Source organism: Dama dama, chromosome 12, assembly GCF_033118175.1.
Source record: "Dama dama isolate Ldn47 chromosome 12, ASM3311817v1, whole genome shotgun sequence".
Lineage (NCBI taxonomy): Eukaryota > Metazoa > Chordata > Mammalia > Artiodactyla > Cervidae > Dama > Dama dama.
The window spans coordinates 18,029,256-18,052,397 of NC_083692.1; the positions used below are offsets into that span (position 1 = coordinate 18,029,256).

A 23,142-nucleotide genomic window follows, 5' to 3' on the forward strand; every position below is an offset into this window, starting at 1 on the left:
AGGAGACGTAGGTCCGATCCCTGGGTTGGGAAGATCCCTTGGAGTAGGAAATGGCAACCCACTCCAGTATTCTTGCCTGGAGGATTCCCATGGATAGCGGAGCCTGGCGGGCTACAGTCCATGCATGGGGTCACAAAGAGGGGCACCCGATTTGCGCAGTGGAGCGCACACACCCCCACAGGGGCACCGTGGCAAGGTTATCAGGGAAGCGAGGCCCCGTTTTACCAGCAGGGGGAGCAAGCTCACTAGTGAAGGCGCCACCCTTCCCCAGGGACCCAAGGGTTCAAGAGGCACGCTTGGGGAACGTGCAGAAGGAGGAGCCCTTCCTCTTTGTCCATTTATGGGCCCTTTTCTGCCACCCTTCTCCTCTTCCCCCCCCACCCCCCCGACCACCACCATCCCTTCTGCTCACCTGGTCCTCCTTCCTACGAAGTCATACCCACTTCCCGCTCTTCCCTACACCCTAGCCTGTTTCTGTGGGGGATGGGGGAGTGGGGGGATGTGACGGGAATGTGCCCGCGGGGCTGGAGGCAGGGGCAGGGGCCTGGGCTGCCTCTCCCTTGCTCACGAGCCGGTCCTGTCTGGCAGACGTGAACGAGTGTGAGCTCATGCTGGCGGTGTGCGGGGCGGCGCTCTGCGAGAACGTGGAGGGCTCCTTCCTGTGCCTCTGCGCCAGCGACCTGGAGGAGTACGACGCTCAGGAGGGGCGCTGCCGCCCGCGGGGGGCTGGAGGTGAGCCCCGCGCCCCACCCTCACGGTGCGCCCCCCGCTGTCTGGCGTACACAGCGCTTCCTCTGCTCCAGCTCTTGATCCGCGGTGTGGGCAGGAGAGCATCTTGGGGCCGGAGTGCGGAGGGGTGAGGAGTCTGAGTGCGGAGCTAAGCCCCAGGAACTTCCAGGAGGTTGCAGGGCTGTGACGACCCTACAGGAGGCTCGAGAAGCTCTAATGCCAGCTTGAGGGGGTTGGGCCCAGGGACCTCAGATTGAGCCTTGGTTGTTATTGTTCAGTCGCCAAATCGTGTCTGACTCTTCGTGACCCCATGGACTGCAGCACACCAGGCTTCCCTGTCCCTCACCATCTGAGCCTTGGAAGGACCCTGAGTCAAACCCCAGGAAGCTCTTGGGTGAGGGAGGCCCTGAAACTGAGCTGAGCTCGACTCTCCCGTCCCACTCCACTCCAGAGCTGCAGGGTTCAGCCTCTCAGACCAGGACTAGGACTCAGCTGGCCTTCTCTGACTTGGGGGAAAGCAAGCAGGACCTGGAACGAGGACAGGTGGGAGGGGCAGGGATTCAGTGTGACACAGAGGAATGGAACGGTGTACTATGCCATGCCCATATGGTGCGGTGTGCCCGGGACTGGGGCCACCCCACTGCTGGGGAGGAAGGCAGGATGGTGTCTTGGAAAGAGCAGGGGTGTGGCACCAGAGGAACTGGGGTCACTTCCCTGATCTGCCGCTAGGTGGCTCCTGCAAGTCACCGAGCTTCTCCAAGCCTCAACTGCCTCTTCTATAAAAGAAAGCTGATGATAATAAGCTCTTCATAAGGCTTATCAAGTGAGATAATAAAAGTACACTGTAATGTTCCATATAAATGTTTAAAATTTAAATAAATTCAAAGGCCAGGGTGCCCCAGGGGACCATGAGCAGACGTTAATAAGGGACGTCTGTCACACACAGGTCCGAGTGTCCCTGAGGCCCGGCCAGGGGCACACCCACCAGGCCCCGTCCGCATGGAATGCTACTCTGGACAGAAGGACCAGACGCCCTGCTCCAGCCTTCTGGGCCGGAACACCACGCAGGCCGAGTGCTGCTGCACCCAGGGCACCGGCTGGGGGGATGCCTGTGACCTGTGCCCAGATGAGGACTCAGGTAAGGCCCCCAAGGGTCCCAGGTCCTCTCAGGGTCGGCTCTGCAGGGTGACACAGAAAGAAGTGGGGGGCGGGGAGGGGGTGGTGGCAGAGTCTTTCTCTCTGAGCTTGGATGCCTCCCTGCACAGTTGAATTCAGCGAGATCTGCCCTAGTGGGAAAGGCTACATCCCCGTGGAAGGAGCCTGGATGTTTGGACAGACCACGTACACAGGTAATCTCCCCAAGACCCTCCTCCCCAAACACCGCTCACCTCAGTGGGCCCGGCCTGGTCCTCCAAGAGGCCTCTGCGTGCAGGCCCCACATCTCAGGTTGCTTCTAACCTTCCTGTCCCAAGGCTGCAGATCTTTAGCTGGAAGTTCTGACCTGAGCTCCTCCTGGATTGTCCGGGCAACACCACTTTGGTTTCTCTGCTCCCCGAGGCTGAGCCCTCCAGAAACAAGCTATGATGCCTTGACTAACCCAGTCCCAGGGCACAGCGACAGAGGCCAGAGGCAGCTGCTGATCTTCCTGGCCCCACTTACAGAGCCAGAAACTTTGGGGAACTCATTCTCAGAAAGGGTGGTTTGGGTGTGGACTCATACCTGAAACTGGAAAAGGAAATAGCAGAAACGGAAATGGTTCTCCTTGAGTGCTTGTTATGTGCCAAGCACTATTTTAAGCACCTGACATGCGTTAACATCTCAACCCCCATACCAACTCTACAAGGTTAAGGAGTAGGAGCCACATTTTCTAGGTAGGGAACTGAAGCAAGGGACAACCTAAGCAATTGGCCCAATGTCACCTGCCCATCCAGTGGCAAGGCTGGGATTCGGCCCCAGTCAGTCTGGCTTTGGAGCCCCTAGATCTAAGGACTGCCTCATCCCGCATTTCGCCTTGTCCTCACTCAGCTCTGCCCTCCCACAGATGCTGACGAATGTGTGATGTTTGGGCCCGGGCTCTGCCGGAATGGCCGGTGTCTCAACACGGTGCCCGGCTACATCTGCCTATGTAACCCTGGCTACCACTACAATGCCGCCCGCAGGAAGTGTGAGGGTGAGGACGCTCGCCACCCCTCCCCACCCCAGGGCCCACAGCTGAATGCTCCCTCACCCCCTGCCAGGCAGCCCAGTTCTGGCTGGGAGTGTCCCCCTTCCCAGGAAGGATGCCCGCTGTAGCAGGCGGGTCTGAGGTTGGTGGGAGGGACCTACTGGCAAGCCATCCTTGGGCTGGGGCCTCCCAGACTAGGTGGGAGGTGGGAGGGCATTATCAGTTACGAGAAACACCCCCTTCCCTGAAGGTGGCAGTGGGTGGGCACAGCGCGTGGGCACTGCCCCCGATGTTCCTCCCCATCTCCCTGCCTCCCAGATCACGACGAGTGCCAGGACATGGCCTGTGAGAATGGCGAGTGTGTGAACACGGAAGGCTCCTTCCACTGCTTCTGCAGCCCACCCCTCACCCTGGACCTCAGTCAGCAGCGCTGCGTGAACAGCACCAGTGGTGTGGGTCAGTAGGGGTGGGGGTGGGGTGGGCATGGGGTGGGGGCAGAGGCAGCAGGGGGAGCAGACCGGGGCTGGGGAGGCTCATGTGTCCTGCGCCCCCAGAGGACCTGCCTGACCACGACATCCACATGGACATCTGCTGGAAGAGAGTCACCAATTACGTGTGCAGCCACCCCCTGCACGGCCGCCGCACCACCTACACGGAGTGCTGCTGCCAGGACGGCGAGGCCTGGAGCCAGCAGTGCGCCCTGTGCCCGCCCAGGAGCTCAGGTGAGAAGGCAGGAGGTGGGGACAGCAGCAGAGCTGGGCCCCCCGGGGCAGGGTGTGTCCTCGGAAAGGGTGGGGGGGACTCAGAAAGGAGGAGGGCGAGGCCTGGGCCTGTCTTCCCTCCCTGTTGTTTGGGGATGGATGCTGTGGGGCAGGGCAGGGTTGGGGGGAGAGGAACACCACCAGGAACTCGAGGCGGTGGTCCCAGCACCTCCCTCTCTCCTTGAGTCGAGAAACAGCACCCCGGGCCTCAGCTCCCAGGAGTCCAGGCCCAGCTTCCTCTCTCCCCACTGCTCCCGACAGAGGTCTATGCTCAGCTCTGCAACGTGGCCCGGATCGAAGCTGAACGGGAGGCCGGGATCCACTTCCGGCCTGGCTATGAGTACGGCCCCGGGCCCGATGACCTGCACTATAGCCTCTACGGCCCAGACGGGGTCCCCTTCTACAACTACCTGGGCCCCGAGGACGCCATCCCCGAGCCACTCTTCCCCAGCACGGCCGGCCGCCCGGGGGACCGCATACCACTCCCTGAACCTCCCCTGCAGCCCTCAGAACTCCAGCCCCACTACGTGGCCAGCCACCCAGGTCTGTGTTGCTGCAAAAACGGGGAAGAGGTGGGCTCTGAAGCTGTTTCACTTCCATCTTCTCCATCTGCTCATCACTGTCAGCAGGGTGAGGACAGGAAAGGGAAAAATCCACCCAGCCCTCTCACGGGTCACCCAAGGGACAGGCACTAACAACTCCCTCTGATGGACTAACTAACACAGGGGACACAAAAACGTACAGGACGTCATCCCAACCTCAAAAGCTGCTTGTGGGAGCTAGGGAGCCAGCAGCAGAGCGAGGGAGCCAGCAGCACACTCCTCCCATGCCACTTACAGTCTGCAGAACACCCTGCTCTACAGGTTCAAACCTGTGACTCGAAGTGGGACTTGTTGTTCAGTGGCTAAGTCATCTCTGACTCTTTGTCACCCCATGGACTGCACCACACCAGGCTTCCCTGTCCATCACTATCTCCCTGAGTTTGTTCAAACTCATGTCCATTGAGTTGGTGATGCCATCCAACCATCTCATCCTCTGTTGTCCCCTTCTCCTCCTGTCTTCAATCTTTTCCCAGCATCAGGGTCTTTTTCCAGTGAGTCAAGCTCTTCGTATCAGGTGGCCAAAGTATTGGAGCTTGAGCTTCAGCATCAGTTCTTCCAATGAATATGCAGAATTGATTTCCTTTAGGATTGACTGGTTTGACCTCCTTGCTACCCAAGGGACTCTCAAGAGTCTTCTCCAGTACCACAGTTTGAAATGGGAATTAAGGATTTCTAACCCCTTTAAGGGGGAACTTCCCTGGTGGCTCAGACGGTAAAGCATCTACCCGCAATGTGGGAGACCTGGGTTCAATCCCTGGGTCAGGAAGATCCCCTGGAGAGGGAAGTGGCAACCCACTCCAGTACTCTTACCTGGAAAATCCCATGAATGGAGGAGCCTGGTAGGCTACAGTCTATGGGGTCGCAAAGAGTCGGACACAACTGAGCGACTTCACTTCACTTAACTCCTTTAAAGTCCCACTGTGGTGACTTGGTTCATAAGTGGCAATGACCCCAGCACTCAGGACTTGGATTCTAATAAGGAAGTCAGGCTTGCCATGGGCACAGCCAGTGTATCAGACTGATCAAAACTACACTGAGATTAGGAGGGGAGTTAGAGAAAGAAAAGGGTTAGGCAGACCTGGGAGCAGCTTTGCTTTATGGTGAGTGAGGGTAGTCCCTTTTGCTACCAATCCTGTCCACCCCCAAAAAGCTATGTGAAGATTTTAACATAACATCCTGCCACCAACCACAACAAAATCAAAACTGTATAGAGATACCAAAGTGCTCGGGAGCCCTGGTGTTGTGAAATCAGTGAGTCCCCACCTCCCCGAAGCCTCATTTAAAGCAAGCACTTTTCCCCATCTAAAAAGGACACATACTTATTTTTTAGGGGTATTGCCTTTTGTTTCACCATCTTTCTGTGACAGTGTTATAACCCTCCCCACCCTGACCCCAGGAGTTCATTGGGCTCCTCTGAGCAGAGGGCAAGGGCCCCAGGGTGGGGTACGAGACCTCAGCCCCCTTGGCTCTCTGACTCCCTCCTCCCAGAGCACCAGGCCGGCTTCGAAGGGCTCCAGGCCGAGGAGTGCGGCATCCTGAACGGCTGTGAGAATGGCCGCTGTGTGCGCGTGCGCGAGGGCTACACCTGTGACTGCTTCGAGGGCTTCCAGCTGGACACGGCCCACATGGCCTGTGTGGGTAGGTCTGGAATCAAGAGTGCCGATGCCCAGGGGGCAGGACGGCCCTGCTGGCTCCATGTGGAATAGTCAGACTGGCCCACTGCTCACTTAGGGACGCCTGACCACCTAGGTGGCAGACCCACTGCTGCCCCCTAGCGGGCCTGCCGGGCACCAGGCCAGGTGGTGAGAGCTCCGAAGGTCCATCGCTGTGATTAGAAAGCCCTTTCCATGGAGGTTCCTAGGCAGGGGCAAGACAGCACGGTCACAGTGTGGGCTCACGCCCACTGGCTTTGTGTCCGTGAGTCGCTTCCTTCGGGGCATCCTTTGCTGCCCCACGGACGATTCCGCTGCAGGGCACGGGCTCGGGGCTTGCTGGCCGGAGGGGCACCGGGGCAGCAGGCCAGAGGCGCGTGGGCTCCCTACAGCTCTCTCCTCCCTCTCCCCCTCTTAGATGTGAATGAGTGTGATGACCTGAACGGGCCTGCTGCGCTCTGTGTCCATGGTCACTGCGAGAACACGGAGGGCTCCTACCGCTGCCACTGCCTCCCGGGTTATGTGGCTGAGGCAGGCCCCCCACACTGCACCGCCAAGGAGTAGCAGAGACGGGTCGAGTGTGGGCAGTTACCTGCAAATGGGCCCTGGCCGCAGGCGGGGCCTTGAGGAAGTTTTCCTAGCTGGGGAGACGCCATGAAGACACCGGCCGGAGGCCCTGCGGCCCAGCTCCCAGCCAGCCTCGCCTGCTTTTCATCTCCCTCAGCTTCGGCTCTTGCTACGTGAACTTCTGTCACGGCCTCCACACCGCCATGCCCTTGCTTGGCTCAAACACCACCAAGTGCTTTAATGCTTCAACCACTGGCCACGAGGCCCAGTCTACCATCTGTCCTGGCCTTGCCATGGGATGCTGATCAAAGGACGGCCCTCAACCCAACCCCTCCAGCTGGGCAAACGTGCAAGGTCCTTCGGCCTCACACTGCACATACCCCTTCTCCAGACACGATCCACGTCATCCTGACGCTTCTACAGCTGGATCGGAGGCCGCATCTGCCCTGTGATGGCCCTTCAGAATCTGTCCAGTGAAAAAGGATGGGGCGAGGCGCGGGGGAGGAGTTTGGGGAGTGATCGGCACCACTCAGCCTGTCTGGTATGGGCCAGATTTAGCCACGTCTCCACCCTGTTGCCAGTTCAGTGGCCCTGGAGAGGGGCAGAAGATGCCCTCATCTCAGAGAAGCAAGACTGATACTAGCTTGCTAGTAAGAGACGCACATGAAGGGGAGCAAGGAGCCTGAGAGAGCAGCAATAGGACAATATATAAAAAAAAAAAAAATACGGGGAGTTGATGAGAAAGGGGGCACCACGCTTTACACAGATCTAAAGAAAATAATCAGTAGCTTCAGGTAAATAACCATTCAGTCTACCCAGCGATAGCTCCTCTGCACCACAGCAAGGGCTGCCCCGAGACCTCTATTAAATACATACTGCTTCTTACAGGACACAAGTCTCTCCTGGGCTCTCCTTTTGTGGACACCAGTTGGATGTGCTAAAAATAAAGAGGTCTATTTTCTAGCTTCTGAAATACAGTGTAATCCTGTTGAGGAGAAGCCAGGTTCCCTGTGTTGTTTCCTCTCTACTCAGAGGCGTCTGCCCTCTTTCCCCTTCATACAATGGCTGGCTGGCATCCCACTGAGTTCACAAGTAGAGACTCACTCCAGCCTGGGCTAGCTGGGAGTTTAGAACCACGGTGGAATAAAGAAATGTGCATTTCTGGGCTATTCTGGTTTTGTTTTTATTTCATATTAAACCAAATTTCAAATTAAACCAAATTAAACGTTGACTGAGTCTGAACGTTAGAGATGAGACTGTGCTTACCCCCTCACCAGCTCTGCCAATATGACTGGGTTTCAACAGAAGTTTCTTTCCCCTTCTAAGTCAAGGCAAGATCTGACTTTGCATTTCTCTGATGAATGGCAATGTAAATGAACAAGGCTCCATGTGCCTGAAGATGTGGAGATGAATCCTCTTTTCTTAATTGAATCTGTCCTGTCCTACATGCTGCTCTGATTGTCAGCCATCACATGATAACTTATTGAATGCTTGCTATGTGCCAGGCCTGTGTTGAACGCTGTTCACAAATTTCATTTAATCATCCAACAATCCTACTTACTATTTTGATTCCCAATTTACAGATGGGGAACTTGGACTTACAAAGCTTAAATAATCTGCTCTAGGTCACTACACCAGTTGATATGTTTTCAGCAGACAAAAATATATAGTTCTTAAACATATGAAAATATTCTGACCTTCATTCATAATAAAAATAAACGCAAGTGAAAACTATACGGAGACAATTTTTTAAACTATTAAATTGGTAAAAATTTTAACGTTTGTTAAAACTCTTAATTGGTAAGCATCTATGGGAAAGCGGTACACTCACACACATAGCTGACAGGAGTATATTCTGATACAACTTCTGAAGAGGATGGCAATGTCTTTCAAAATTATAAAAGCACTTACTCTTTAAATCAGTCATTCCACTTCTCGGAATTTAAATTTAACCTTCAGACATAGCCTCACCAAATGTAAAATGACGTATGTAAGGGGTTATTTATTTTAGCATTATTTGTAACAGCAAAAGGTTAGAAACAATGCATTGCCATGGAGCCCCAAAAAGAAAAAAAAATGGGGGGGCGGGTGCTCTAAACGCCTGGATAAGATATCCAAAACAGACTAAGGGAAGAAAGAAGGTTGCACAGCAAAGTGAAACGTATGCTGCTATTGCTATTTGTCTAAAGAGAGGGAGAAGAGAAGTGGGTGTGAGCCAACCTCATCTCCGCCACTCCACCTCACACCTCACGTTTCAGAGAACTCACCGCTCCTCAGTACACCCTTCGCGCACTGCATCTTCTCACTGCTGCTCCCACGGCCCTACCTCCCCAGCCCCACCCTCCTGTCACCCTTCCAGGGATGTTTCAGTGCTTGTACACATATTTCCTTGTGTTAGAAACACAAATATTAATAGCACACTATGCGTGCTGTTCTGCACTTTTCTGCTTTTTTCCACATCATACATACTTGCACATAAAGGACCGCCTCAGTCTATTTTATAACTGTATACTTCCCCATTGAATAGACAAATCATAATTTATTTAATCAGCCTATTAATGGGTGTTTCCATTGTTTCCTATCTTTTGCTATTATAAATAATGCTACGATGAATATTCCTGTGCATATGTTATTTCACATTGTATCTATGGGGTTATATCTGTGGGGTAAATTCTTAGAAACAATGGTAGTTGACAGGAAGGGCAACAGGTGGATGCGCACAGGACTGGGAGACTCTTCACTGTATCCCCATTTGTGTCTTTTCAAATTTTGTACTGTGTCTTACCTATTCAAAAATAAAATATTTTTAAATACAGCTGCTGGACATAGACTGCTTAAATGTTCCCTCTCTTTATATATTTATCTAACTATGTTTTACCATTAAAGCCAGATGATAACTTTCAACACTTCTTAAATCAAATTTCCTTTAAACATCCTGGTGGCATTTCTCTGGAGAAATGGCAAACAGGGATTTAAAAAGGCAATCATAAACATCAATGCTAGATACCTAAAAAAGTGGAGAAGTTTCCTGCTTTTGAGACACACATGCAAGGCCATGTCGCAAGGGACACTTAGACCCTGCCCACCGCAGGGTGTCAGTTCAGGACCCGAGTTCAGGGGAGGGCTACCCCTCCCAGCACTGATGATCAGTGCTGCCCACTTCTCTATATAGGATGTTCCAGCCAAATTCTGACCCTACTCTTATGCTTTACAATGAAAGACCAAAGAATGGGGCGCTATTTTCAGAAGAAAGAGAAAGAAGAGTATCTTCTTGGACACTTACTTTAGTAGTCCTTCCTAATCTCTTATCCCTGAACACCCTGTAACTGGTCAACATTCCCACACAGAGACTAAAGGCAGGTGGGACACCTATAGTTAACAGCCAACAACATAAAGACTCACAACATAAAATAGAGGGAGGGTCCTGTGCCTTCAGTTCTTGCACAATTGTTTGGCTACAACGGTGGGGCATGCTGCCCCAGGGATCACTAGCTTATGAAGGTAAATAAAACCAATTCTGCAATAAATGGGGTCTTGATAATCTCCCGTCAAAGTAATGGGGAGGCAAAAAATCTTCCAACTGATCCTCAAAAAGTATAACGTTTACCTAAATGAACTGCACAGTGAACAAAACTTGTGAAAACGTCTGCAGGCTTTTACAGCCTGCCAGGAAGAGGGCATCTGGTCAGAAAGGCCTGCAGAAGACCCTAAACCTATTTTACCATCACTTACAGTTTACTCCAAGCCAACTGTCCACTGTCCCCTTGATGCCATCATCTCTTCATGCCCTGTGTTCTTAAAATTTCTACATCACTGTCCTCCAATGGAGACTTCTTGTCACCACCTCAGCCTTCCCTATGAAGCTTTCCCAGTATGATGAAGTAAGCTGATTTCTCCCAAACCCACTTTTGCTAAACACAAAATTCAATTCTTCCATTCATAGGAGGTATTTATACATAGTCTTTGGAAGAGATCCTATTCTTGCCTAACTGACCACTGGAACTTAATGGTTTATTGAATAATGAAAGCTATTATGTTTGTGTTAAGCTCATCATATCAATAACCCACAAAAATATCAGAGGTTTAACACTTAAAATGTAACAAAATCTCTTCTCAAAGAGGATGAAAGGACTTAGTCTTGTGCTGAAAACCTTATTAGGCCCAGGTATTGGCAGCCACTTTCAATGGCTTAGTAAAGTTCACACACAGATGCTTCCACACACTGCTTTCTGACTTTTTCCATGGCAATTTGGTAAGGAAAAAACCTGCTCAGGTTTCTGAGTGACCTTTTGTGTCTGAATACACTGCACACACACGATAGGTTTGTTCTAAGTCCTAGGTTTTCCCATATTGAAAATGTAAGTAAGTTTCTGTCTCAGATTCTGTATTTCTATTTTTCTTATGGATAATTCTTTTATTGAATGACCTTAATTAAGTCCAGAAAAGTTTCAATCCACTCCAGAATGCAAAATTTGCTGATATGAACTTTCAGGCTCTCGAAGAAAAGATGAGTTTAACCAGTAATCCTTACAGAATCAACTTGGTTGTGGTTTCCCCAACGTTAGCATTCATTAATCATTTGTCGTTGTGGTGCTTTTTATCTTTCCCTTTAGTTGTCTGTTGCCATGCAGTTCTGGCCGCCCCAACACCATCACATACATACTATGGTTGTTTCTAGCTCCTTAGCCTATTTAAGTACTATACCCAAACAAGTACTTTAAAATTCATTGGAATTTGTGGCTAAAAAGCTCTTCTTTCAGAGACTCTAAAGTAAGGTTACCAAATTTAACAAATAAAAATACAGGATACCCAATTAAATCTGAATTTCAGATAAACAACAAATAATTTTTAGTATTCACAGAGCCACACTTATACTAAAAATTATTTGCTGTTTGTCTAAAATTCAAATTTAAATGGCATTTTATAGCTCAAACTGGAAAAAAAAAAAAAACCCCAAGTATCTATTATCTATATCAACAAAGGGACAACTTCCAGCTATGCAACGAGACCAGAAACATTTTACACCATAAGTTAAATAAAGCAACATATTCTGAAAGATTCAGTCACTAAATTAGCAACGAATCTCGAAATGTCTTGTGTGAATATGGAGTATGGAGCTTATTTTCAAACTTACGATTCAAGTATCAGTGAGGTTTAGGTCCAAGTTTTTCTGGGTGATGGGTTATTGGTTTTGTGACTCTAACACATCCCTAAGTATGAGAAGAAAATGTATCTGCTATAACAAATGGGAAGTGAAGAATGGGCTGCATAGAAAATAATGGTAAGTAAACTAGCACATTAAGGAAGGGTGAGATGAAAAAGATAACATTTCAAACAAGAAGGCCCTACCGTATAGCACAGGGGAACTATATTCAATATCCTGTGATAAACCATAATGGAAGAGAAAATAAAAAGGAAAGTATACATGTATATAACTCAGTCACTCTGCTGTAGAGCAGAGATTGGCACAATACTGCAAATCAACTATACTCAATAAAAGTAAGTAATTAATAAATAAATAAATAGCAAAACAAAAAGATAACATTTCACTTGGCTGTCTCATCCTTTCTGGTCTAGTAACACAGTGTTCAAGCTATGCAATCTGTGATTCTGATCCACAACACAAGTAAATAAGGACTTTCTTTAAAACGAAGGTTTTATACCTAGCTATACACACTTGTACAAGTAGCTCTGAAGGCCAGAGAAGTAACTCCTGGAACCTTGGAGGCTCTACAGATGATACTGGTTTGAACCACTTACTAAATCTTAGGTAACAGCATCCACAGGCTTGGCCTTACAACTGTGTAGGAGAAATTAAATAAAGAGTAAAAGTTTCACATTCTGAAAATAGTGGTGAAACAACATCCTGGATTAAGAGAAAATAAAATTGAGAGAGGGTCATGATGGAAAGGAAACTTCTAGAATTGTTCTAATCCCAGGTTCCTCAGATCAGTCAGATGATAGCAATCTCCGGGTCACTTGTCATCACATCAAAGTTTGACAGAGAAGGATGATCCACAAGAGCAACCTTGCTGCGCTTGAGGATTGTTCAACACTTGAAATGAGCTTCGGATCAGTTCTTGGCTGAAGTCCACATGGGCCCCTTTGACGAAGGCCAAGCTATCAGAGTCAACCACCACTCTTGCCCCACCCTTCTCAAACACCCTGAAAAGAGGGGAGGAAGGCATTAATGAACATCATAAACACCACAAACATAACACCCTCTGAGCCCAGAGATGCCCATCCTGTTTTCTAAAATACACAGGAGGCTTCCCTTAGGACCTCTAACATGTGCTGATTTTCTTTGAGGCAAAAAGATTCAATGGAAAGAATACTGGGAAATGTTTAGAAATTTAGGCCTGGAAACTTTCTACCCCAGCCTGACTCTCTACCAATGACCCTATGGACTCAGGCCAATTTTCCTCCTATGACTTAGTTATTCTGAATCAAGGCAACAAATCTTCATTGCATCCCCACTGTGTGAGAAGGGTGCTGTGATGCTATCCTTAGCAAAAGTTTTAAATGTGGAATAAAAGTGCACCTTAAATTGGAGACACTTTTATCCCTCCTGCACATTCTCGGAGGACCCACCCCTTTCTCCTTGCCTGTCGTCGGGGTTGATAACTGTATCCAGTGAAAATTTGTACTGGAATCCGGAGCATCCACCTCCCTCCACCTCCAGCCTGAGGAATTCAGACCCTTCGGTGATTTCCAGAAGCCTCTGAAATGCAGGAAGGAGGGTCAAGAATGCCAGGCAAGGAGAGAAAGAAGGGTGGGCCAAAGGGAAGTCCCCCCAACCCCCTACTCCCGGTCCTCGCCCGCCACCCCTGCCCCGCGACCGGCCTCTCACCTGGACGCAGCTGTCGGTGAGATGGATCTGCCCTTCGCCAGCTTCTGGGCTAGAGGACGACACTTCCCGAAGCGCCCGGGGTCCGCGGGAGGCCGAGAGGAGCCTGCTGCGCAAGGGAGGAGGGTGAGCCTGGGAGCAGAACACCTAGAGCGCTCCACCTGGAGAGCCCCACGCCAAACCTGAAGTCCCCCCGCCTGGACAGCCCCACGCCAAACCTGAAGTCCCCCCGCCTGGACAGCCTCACCCCCAAACAAAGGCCCTCCACCTGTACAGCCTCAACCCCAAACCTGAAGTCCCTCCACCTGGACAGCCTCACGCCAAACCTGAAGTCCCCCCACCTGGACAGCCTCAGGCCAAACCTTCACCTCCCCCGCGAGCCTTAGTTTCGCTTGAGTCCTGGAGGCGCTAACCAGGTGCTTTTCTAGGCTTGGTTACCTGCTCCTAGGCCAGGGAGTCACAACTCTCAGGGCCACAGCTGTTAGACCTCGGACGGCCGCCATTTTCTTCCGCAAGTTCCGCCCCCTCATATTGCCCCAATCGGCTTCTGCGCCTGGGCTTTGGGAGGCGGGATCCACGGAAACCCCGCCCCTAAGCACATCTATTGGGAGATGAGGAAGGAGAAGGGACTTAATTGGCTAGAAATGCTCCCATTGCGGAAGCGGGGACGCACCCACAAAGCCCAGGCGAGAGGAGGCGTGCCGGATGAAAACGGATCCCGCTTGCCCCGCGGCGGAGCGGAGCGGATGGGCGGAGTTTGCAAGAGTTCCGGACCTCTTGTCTGGCTCCGTGGACCCGGGGCGGGGCGCGGGCAGGCCTCGGCCCGGCCTCGGCCCAGCTGGCCAGTGACCGCTCGCCTGACTGGGCTCCTCCCCCGGCCCGGCCCATCCCTGAAGACTTTTTTATCTTGTGACCGAGACAGCTGGTTCTCCCTTCCTTGAGCTTGGAGCCTTAGCAGTGATGCGTTTCTTGGCCGTCGCGTTCCTGTTCCTGGCACTCAGTGCCTCCGCCCTGGCCGAGCCGGTGAAATTCAAGGACTGCGGTGAGCCCCGGGGCCAGTCCGAAGTTCCCGCGCCCTCTGCGGGAGCCCCTGACAGAATCTGATGCTAAGACTGCTGGGCTGGGTTTGGCGGGTCCTGCGAGCAGCCAGGCTCAGCCTCGGACCCTTCGTGGAGTGGGCTGGAGTCGGTTGGGGTAGGGGACAAGGTGCTGGCCTGGATAAAACCCGACTTTCACAACTTTATCTCATGAACCCATGTTTGGGTCCCAGCACATTCCTGGATGTGGGCTTTTTGCTGAAGTTTCCTAAAGTTTGTAGGGCAGACAGCCGAAGGTTCACGTGCCGCTTGGGGCGTCAGGGGTGCGGTACAAAACTTCTCTTTATTTCTGCCTAGTGTCTTGGGTGCCCGCTCCCTCCCCCCTCCTTTTGCTTTTCTTTTATATTTCCCTTTTGATGACACGTCAAAAGTCAATTCTCCTTTCATGAGCTATTCCTTTAGGGCTTCCTTCGGGGCTATGGCACTCATAATTCTTTCCAGTTTTCTCCTCCTATTTATAAAACTCTTGTTTCTGGTCGCAACTTGTGATGCATAACCCTCTCTTGCAGCTGTGGTTGGAATCTTTGATGAGAAATACAACGGGGTAGAAACTGTGAATTCCTTCAGTCAAATCTATCCAAATTAAATGTTTGAGCAGAGCTTTTCTGAAGTGGAGAAGTGTAATGATAAGTGTAAGAGAAATGAAACTGACTTTATAAGATTTGTGAGCTGGAAGAAAACTTGGAGATCTTATAATCAATCATGGGCATTCCAAGTGGCACTAGTGGTAAATAACTCACTTGCCAATGCAGGAGATGCAAGAGAGGAGGTTTGATCCCTGAGTCTGGAAGATCCTCTGGAGGAGGAAATGGCAACCCCTTCCAATATTCTTGTGTGGGAAGTCCCATGGACAGAGGAGCCTCACGGGCTACAGTCCATGAGGCCGCAAAGAGTTAGACATGACTGAGCACACACACACTCATATAGTCAATCATTGAATTTCAGAGAGGTTAAGTAACTCACCCAATTACACGGCATAATGACAACCAGAATAAATGTTCTTCTTTACATCCAGTGCCCAGATAATAGTAACTGCCCAATAAATATTTGTTGGAAAAGTAAATGAGGGAATAAATACTCTTTCCACTATATTTCCAAAATTCATGTTGAGGCAAGAGCAGAACTGGGGGCTAGGGCTAGGAGTGATCAAGGAATAAAAATTGCTGGCCTATTAATGCTTAACAAATGCTGTTCCACTGAACTACGAGACTGGCATTTGAAAGATGTTATTATCACCTCACATTACTGCCTTTCCCTCCACTAAACTTAGTGGCCAACTTTAGATGAAGACACTATGTTAGCTTTATCAACTCATTCAACTCTTGCAGTCTGAAACCAGCACATAAAGTAACTTGCCCAAGTTCTTACAGCTAGTAAGCAGTAGGAAACTAGTGGGTGTTTGTGAGTCACTTTGGGTTTCAACAGTAGCATTAACATTTAAAAAAAAAAAAAAACCTAAGGAAACAATCCTGAGATTGGTCTGCTCCTGTGAAAAAACCAGATGGACACCTATGGCAAGAACTTCTTAAGGGAAGGAGAGTTTCACTGACAGACTTGCAATTTACTTTTGAATTGGGAAATACAATGTAAAAACTTCAGTGCCCACATCAAAAGGTTTTTTGAGTCCCACTCTGCCTCCTTTCTCCTAAAGTGGTATTTCCTCAAGTCAAAAATGGGGCTGAGCAAACTAGTTTTGCAATTTTTGAGGGTTAGGACTGAGAAATTTGCTTTGTTGACACTGGAAATCCAAGAACCTCTTGTCAACAAAAAGAAAAAAAAAAAAGCAAAACTGAATGAAGTAGCTAAGTACTACCCTCTAGATCAGTAGAGGGTACTGAGGATACTCAGTACCTGCTAGATCATGTGAGCCAGCCTTGATAGAAACTAGAAGTTGAAAGCTTCAGCATAAGCACTGGTTTTTTAATAAGTTGTTGATTAAGGTTCCCAATTTTTTTTTTTTTTTTTTTTCTGGTCCTAAAAGATAGGACAGAGTGGAAGAGAGTCCTTAGAGAAAAGAATCTTGTATTTATGTTTTGAGGACTTTGCCATGATGGAGAAGCAAGTTGGGATAGGGGACAGCAAAGTATAGTTTACAGAACTAGCTGGAGCAGTGTTAGTCAAAAGAAGGAAACTGTTTCACCCAAGATAATGTGCTCTCAACCTGCCATTTTCTTTGTCTTCATACACTGTACTTTTGAGACAGTCTGTTCTATTGTCTAGATCCAGAATTTCTACCCACAAAGTAAATTTGAGGTGGGAGGCTCACCTTTTGTGTCAAAGGGGAACTTGCTAACCCACCCAGGAGCAGCTGCTCTAGATTGAATTCGTGGACTAAATCCCAGTATGATGGTGATGATGATAATGTGTGTGTGTGTGTGTTCACTCTCAGTTGTGTCCAACTCTGTGACCCCATGAGCTGTAGCCCATCAGGCTCCTCTGTTCATTGGATTTTCCAGGCAAGAAGACTGGAGTAGGTTGCCATTTCCTCCTTCAGGGGATCTTCCTGACCCAGGGATGAAACCCATGTCTCTTGTGTCTCCTGCCTTGGCAGGTGGATTCTTTAGAACTCGAGCCACCTGGGAATTGCCCCAGTATAATGATAGTAATGGTGAATACCTGTATAGCAGTACTATGTTCTAAGCACTTATTAAGAGTTATAATGTATTAGCTCACCTACTCTCTGAGGTAGGTACTGTTATTAGCCCCAGGGAGGCTAAGTATCTTGCCTTAAGTTTCCACAATACTTGATGGAGCGGGTGAGATTTCACAGCCAGATGTCGGATCCCGGAGTCTAGTTCTCAGCAATGGTGTATGAGTGGTGGAGCCTAAACTTACCCAGTTTTTACTTCTCTTCTCTCCCATTCAGCTGTATGGTTTCAGGGGCCTGGATGAAGTAAGAAGATTCTTAAAGATTTGTGCTTAACTTTTCTTGGTCAGAGTATTTTTGTCCTTATTTAGACTGGCGGGGGGAAAAAAGGCACACTCCCTGCCTCCAACCACTTATTTTGAAGAACATGGGTTCCAGAGTAGAGTGTACCCCTCTGCTCTGGGTATCTCAAATGTGTGCTTGAAACTGTTCTCATTGGTAGCAGTATTCAAAGCTCAGAGATCATGAGTTGGATAGCCACCAGGGCAGGATTGAAAGACCAGGGGTGGGTGGGAGTGGGAAGGACAGTTAAGAGAGTAGCCAGTCTCAAGTTTACAACTGGAAACAGTAGCCTTAGACCCCAAGTGGAAACAGTAGCTATGTGACTTGAGTCATCACTTAAGCTGTGTGTGCCACTTTCAGATCCTGTGTCAGGATGGATGGAGGTGTGGGGATGGTTTTCCCTGGTGGAGCCCTCCCAGCTTGTAGAGTAGGGGAGCTGGCTGTGTATACGCGATCATTTCCTAAATTCCCCTCCACCTGTCAAATATGAGCAGTTTCTTACCACCCTGCTGGTCCCAGTGGTCTCATTGGGAAGACAGAGCACCGTCCCATGAGGTAGGAGACTGCCGAGGTGATTTGTTTACCCCCCATCCAAACAAATTGTTCTTCTTTTGCAGGTTCTGGGGTCGGAGTTATAAAGGAAGTGAATGTGAGCCCATGTCCCACCCAGCCCTGCAAACTGCACAAAGGACAGTCTTATAGTGTCAATGTTACGTTCACCAGTAGTAAGTAAAAGTGTTTTTTACCTTCAAATTCATCTTAAAGTGTGACATCAATCTAAGAATTGGAGTGAGCGTGGGAATGTGAGGAGGAGGGAATTGCAGTCAGGAATTCTGTGACCTCCCTCTCAGTGGACAAAGCTAGGATTCACCATGCTTTTACACACCCTTCTCATACTGGGTCCCCCATGCCTGTTTCTTGGAGTCCATAGTTGCCAGATTCCCTTTAAGCAAAGGGGATTTCCATGTGTTCACAGGTCATAGAAGACAGCTTGTCTTATTGTGGTCCATATTACACAGCAGATTTCATGGGAATGTCAACTCTTTAGCTGCAGACTGCAGAGTGTTAGTACCAACCCCAACTCTGTAGACCTTAGAACTCTTCCAAAATGTTATTTCAAGCAATATATCTTCCAGTTGTTAAGTCTATATTCTGCCTGAAAATATAGGAGCAATTAATATTTAGCCTCTGTAAGGTTTGGGAACTTACTCTTGACCCAAGAAACAACCAAGAAGTCCAAGCTTTCTTCTTCAACTTGAAGAAATGTTATTGAAACTTGTTTATTTCATATTTATTCATCTCCTTCAGTTTCCCAGGAATCTGGACAAATGTAAAATCTCTGCTTCTAAAAAGGGCAACTGCCCTGAATCTTCCCCTCATTTTCCATCCTATGGAACTAGACAGACTAATAAAAAAAATCTCAGAGTTCCTATCATCTCTTGTTCATAAGCCCAAAGACAGCTCTGAGTCCTAGAGTTGTCATCTCTCTTGGATAAATACCCCATCCCCTCTATTGTTCTAAACCAGAAATGTATCTTCTCAACAAAAGTAATTCCCAGCTGGGAGACAGAAACAGAGCCAATACTCTGGATCTCCAGAAGAATCTAATAGCTCATAACTCCAGTTGCCCTGATTTTATTACGTTTATTCCTCCTGCCTTTTGATTTGGAGGGTAAAGGTGAGCAGGAAATGTACCTTTCTCTTACGGTTTCTAAAGAGTTACTGCTTTCGCCCCTGTTACAGGCCATGGCATTCCTGTGGAGACTTCTAGTCCCTCTTTCTGTATTGTCTCTCCACTTTATTCTTAATTGTTATTGGAATCCTTAGGACAGGGTATGTGAGAATTCAGAGACCACAGTCTTTAAGATGCACAATACACTTTGACAGGATCTGATGCAGATAGTAAACAGAAAGTTGACTGCCAAAAATCAGTTAGCTTGTTCCATAAGGTTATTTATCCAGGTAGCTCTGATTCTTCTAAGAAACTGAAAGGCAATGAAGAGCAAGGTGGGGTTAAGAGCAAAGAAAACAGCCCCCACTGATTATTTTTATTTTTGTATAATTCAGGAATTTTTCAAGTTTCTGAGTGATTACTCTCTGCATAGCATTCACGGAAGTACTAAGTGTAACTGCAAAGAGAGTAGACCCTAGGAATTAAGAGGTACATACTTTGGTTTGCCATCACAGCAATGCCATTGCTTGAGACTATGTCTGAATTCTTTATTTTAAGTTTGGAAATAGGCTGTTTCCTTCCCCATCTGATTCTCTTTTTTTTTTTCCTTCTTAGATACTCAGTCTCAAGGTAGCAAGGCTGTGGTACATGGCATTGTGATGGGCATCCCAGTTCCCTTTCCCATTCCTGAGTCTGATGGTTGTAAGTCTGGAATCACATGCCCCATCGAAAAAAATAAGACCTATAACTACGTGAACAAACTACCCGTGAAGAGTGAATATCCCTCTGTAAGTGACATTGTGGTTGAGAACACTGAGTCCTGTGACTAGTTTGGAAACGGAGGAGAGGGGGCAGGAAGAAAAGATTAGAACAGGAATCCTTCATCTCTATGAGGAAGAAGCGAATGCCTAAGGGAAAAGAGTATGGGAATCGTGCGGTGCAGTTCTCACTGTGTCCCTTCGTTCTTTGTCTCTTGCCTAAAGGTTGAAAAGTGAGAGTGTTAGTCACTCAGTCGTATCCAGCTCTTTCTGACCCCATGGACTGTAGCCTGCCAAGCTCCTCTGTCCATGGAATTCTCCAGGCAAGAATATTGGAGTGGGTTGCCAGTTCCTTCTCCAGGGGATCCTTCCCTCTCCAGGGCTTGAACCCATGCCTCCTGTATAGGCAGGCAGATTCTTTACCACTGAGCCAACCAGGGAAACCCTACAAAATTTTAGCTAGGTATCAGATAGTTCAAGATTTCAAGTAGTCGTCACACTGTCACCAGAAAAACCTGGTCTCTCCATTAATCTCTTAACAAGAGAGCAGTCATGTGTGAGGTCCATAGCAGAGTGGTAGCTTTTTCCTCTCTGCTTTCTCTCCTCCACCCCACCCCGACCCTCACCTCTGACTCACACTGCTACACCTGCCTCTTCATCTGCGGAGTACGTGAGATAGAGGCTGCTAGAATGGGCCTGTGTTAACGATTATGAATTTTGGTAAGAATGGAGGAAATAAAGGGACTACTCTTTTCAATGAAGAGAAAGAGCTGCGTTTCTTCAAAGGAGATAGTCAAACCAGGAGCAATCTGGCCATTTTTTCCGTAGAAACAGACAGTAATTAAAGAACATTCTAAAAAGACTCAAATTAGGGAGTCTGTGCTTACCATGCATGTGTGCTTAGTCACTAAGCTGCGTCCGACTCTTGGCGACCCCATGGACTGCAGCCCGCCAGGCTCCTCTGTCCATCGGATTCTCCAGGCAAGAGTACTGGAGTGGGCTGCCATGCCCTCCTCCAGGGGATCTTCCCAACCCAGGGATTAAACACAGGTCTCCCCACACTGCAGGCAGATTCTTTACCATCTGAGCCACGAAGGAAGCCCCTAGGGAGTCTGTGTTTGAGAGATATCAGAGGTGCTAAAGGCCAGGGACAGATTTGTAGATTAATTTGCAGACCAGCCATGTAATCATGGGCATATTTGAGCCTCAGTAACTTAAATCAAGTCTAGTTAGGACCCAGTACAGAGTAGGCACTTAATATATGGTAGTTATTGTTCAGTGACATATCATTTGTTTTTTGTTTGTTTTTGTTCTGTTGCTCTGCAGGGGTTAAGTGACATTTCATTTGAAAACCAGCTCAAACTATGTTAATGTGTGCAGTAAGTGAAACAGTAGTTAATGTGTACTAGTCTTGAAAAACTTACCAAACAAGTTTCAAAGCTGGGTATCACTGTTATCCAAATGTTGCATTCTGAAGAAACATTTTGAGTATAAAAGAGAGGTTGTAACTAAAAGCAAGTAAGCTAAGGTCCACATAAGAAGGAACTGGCCAAGGTGCCAGTGATCTATTAAGAATTAGAAGGATCGCTTCTCAGCCTTTTGGCTAGGATCAAGTATATGTTCTTATCAGTTTAATATCTGATACATTCTCTATCCTAGGACAATATATTAAATGAATTTTTGGAGCAGGAAGTTGGAATAGGAGCTTGCTCCATCCACTCCACGCATCAACCTGGTATTGCAGTACTTCCAGGAACAGTGCACCCCTTTCCCCCGGCCTTGGGGGAAATTAAAAAAAAAAAAAATTAGGAGACAGCTCCTAGTGTAACCAGTCAAGGCAGAGATCTCTATGGGTATAATGTCAAAAAATGGCTTAAGGACATTCAGCAAAGCTATATTGCCACAAAGGTCATTGTCCCTGAAAGTATTCATACAACCCTAAACTTCTTTGGACATCCTTTGTGCTTTGACATTTCTCTTTTCAGCTAATAAGTAAGTTTCTTGAGATCTAGGAATTGAACTATTTACTCTCTGCTCTTCATAGTTAAAGTTGGGAGAAGCTGGATCATGTTGTCAAAATGCATGTGAAATTGTTTAACTTTAAAATTCTTTGTCATGGGTGCCTTCATTTATGTATCATTGATCTAAGAGGAAAAAGAATGCTTTATAAATTGTATTTAAGAAGCTAACTAGACTAGGATGTGGTACTACTAACACTAAATCCAAGGTGTAACTTGGTTTACCCTTCTAAGCTTAAGGACACAGGCTGTGCCTGCATCCCACCCAAACAGCCTTCATGATGGCATGATTTAAGAAGAAAAGTATGAGGAATAGCCAGTTTGTTATAATTTCTGTCTAGGATTCATAGTTAAAATTCATAGTTTAACCCATTCTGGATTGAGGTGAGGTCCTAGTTTCATTTCATTCTTGATTTTTTTTCTTTCTCCAGATAAAAGTGGTGGTACAGTGGGAACTTACGGATGACAAAGACCAACGTTTCTTCTGCTGGGAGATCCCAATAGAGGTTGAAGCCTAGAGCTGCTCAGTGCCAATATGTCCATCTGGGGGTGAGAGAGCACAGGTGGAGGGAGGGGAGGAGAAATCAAATCTAAACTCAATCAGTGCCATAAGATGAAAGGAACTTCGAGACTACCGTTTTATGCCTCTCAACCTCCAAAAGCATCTAAGACCCTGTTCCTGAGAGCTTGGAACTGTCTCCCTTGAATTATCCTTTGTAAAAGGGTTGGATAAGTAAGACTTATCCAACTTTTCTTTCCGAGAGAAAGTGAGACTGCAGGGATTGATTCAGTTTTCTTCAGGTTTCGGAGGTTTTTTGTTGGTTTTGGCAGGTTTTGTTTTTGGTTTGGGTTTTTTTGTCTTCTTTTGCTTTTGGAATAAGGAGGGTGTCACCAGACAGAACCTGAATGAAGCTGCTTGGGGGGGACTGGATAACTTGCCCTAGGGCTGCCAGCCCTTGCAGCAGAGGATGGGTTCCAAACCGCGTCCGTCTACCTGGGATCACACCTGCAAGTTCCTTGTCTCCATGTGCCTAGTTGAGCTCAGTGCATCCGGCCAGTGAGCCTCCTCACCACTAGCTCCAACTGTTTCTCCAGCCATGACTTGCTCTGCAGCGGCATCACCGAAATTTCTCTGCGGTTAGCTCATGTCTCCTTTTCTAACTTAGGTCGTTTTCATTAATTGCAGCGTTTGATTAGCAGGTGTTTTGATTTTTTTTTTTTTTTTTTTACAATACTAACTTGTGACCTCTTTATGCATGTCTCTTTGAATAAACAAACACTTGACAATCTTCTTCTGCATTTGGGCTGTGGACAACTTCTTTTACCCAGTGTGTTACCCCAGATCC

At 48.1% G+C, this 23,142-nt stretch overlaps 3 protein-coding genes and 1 non-coding gene across 7 annotated transcripts in view; 3 read left to right on the forward strand and 1 right to left on the reverse strand.

The window, feature by feature from the left end:
• Positions 1 to 7,644, forward strand: part of LTBP2 (latent transforming growth factor beta binding protein 2) — a 104,798-nt gene extending 97,154 nt beyond the window's left edge. For 3 of the 4 annotated variants that reach the window (XM_061156636.1, XM_061156638.1, XM_061156635.1), the window contains 9 exons: positions 589 to 732; positions 1,676 to 1,867; positions 1,995 to 2,078; positions 2,771 to 2,899; positions 3,212 to 3,349; positions 3,448 to 3,615; positions 3,916 to 4,284; positions 5,745 to 5,894; positions 6,327 to 7,644. In XM_061156636.1, coding sequence (XP_061012619.1) covers positions 589 to 732; positions 1,676 to 1,867; positions 1,995 to 2,078; positions 2,771 to 2,899; positions 3,212 to 3,349; positions 3,448 to 3,615; positions 3,916 to 4,284; positions 5,745 to 5,894; positions 6,327 to 6,472 — 1,520 coding nt within the window. In that variant the 3' untranslated portion in view covers positions 6,473 to 7,644. The remainder of the gene's footprint in view (positions 1 to 588; positions 733 to 1,675; positions 1,868 to 1,994; positions 2,079 to 2,770; positions 2,900 to 3,211; positions 3,350 to 3,447; positions 3,616 to 3,915; positions 4,285 to 5,744; positions 5,895 to 6,326) is intronic. The other variant, XM_061156637.1, reaches the window with a different exon arrangement.
• On the reverse strand, positions 7,643 to 13,842 carry ISCA2 (iron-sulfur cluster assembly 2). The gene is made up of 4 exons (XM_061156639.1): positions 13,761 to 13,842; positions 13,326 to 13,428; positions 13,081 to 13,196; positions 7,643 to 12,640 (listed from the first exon to the last, which is right to left on the reverse strand). Exons 1-4 carry the CDS (start codon positions 13,823 to 13,825, stop codon positions 12,466 to 12,468), a joined length of 459 nt encoding a protein of 152 aa, XP_061012622.1. The 5' UTR covers positions 13,826 to 13,842; the 3' UTR covers positions 7,643 to 12,465.
• Positions 13,843 to 14,102: 260 nt separating this feature from the next.
• On the forward strand, positions 14,103 to 23,087 carry NPC2 (NPC intracellular cholesterol transporter 2). The gene is made up of 4 exons (XM_061156640.1): positions 14,103 to 14,364; positions 17,966 to 18,073; positions 19,636 to 19,808; positions 22,228 to 23,087. Exons 1-4 carry the CDS (start codon positions 14,283 to 14,285, stop codon positions 22,312 to 22,314), a joined length of 450 nt encoding a protein of 149 aa, XP_061012623.1. The 5' UTR covers positions 14,103 to 14,282; the 3' UTR covers positions 22,315 to 23,087.
• Positions 21,362 to 21,547, forward strand: LOC133067589 (U2 spliceosomal RNA). Its single transcript, XR_009695362.1, has one exon. It is a non-coding gene; the product is annotated as a U2 spliceosomal RNA (small nuclear RNA).
• Positions 23,088 to 23,142: the final 55 nt, after the last annotated feature.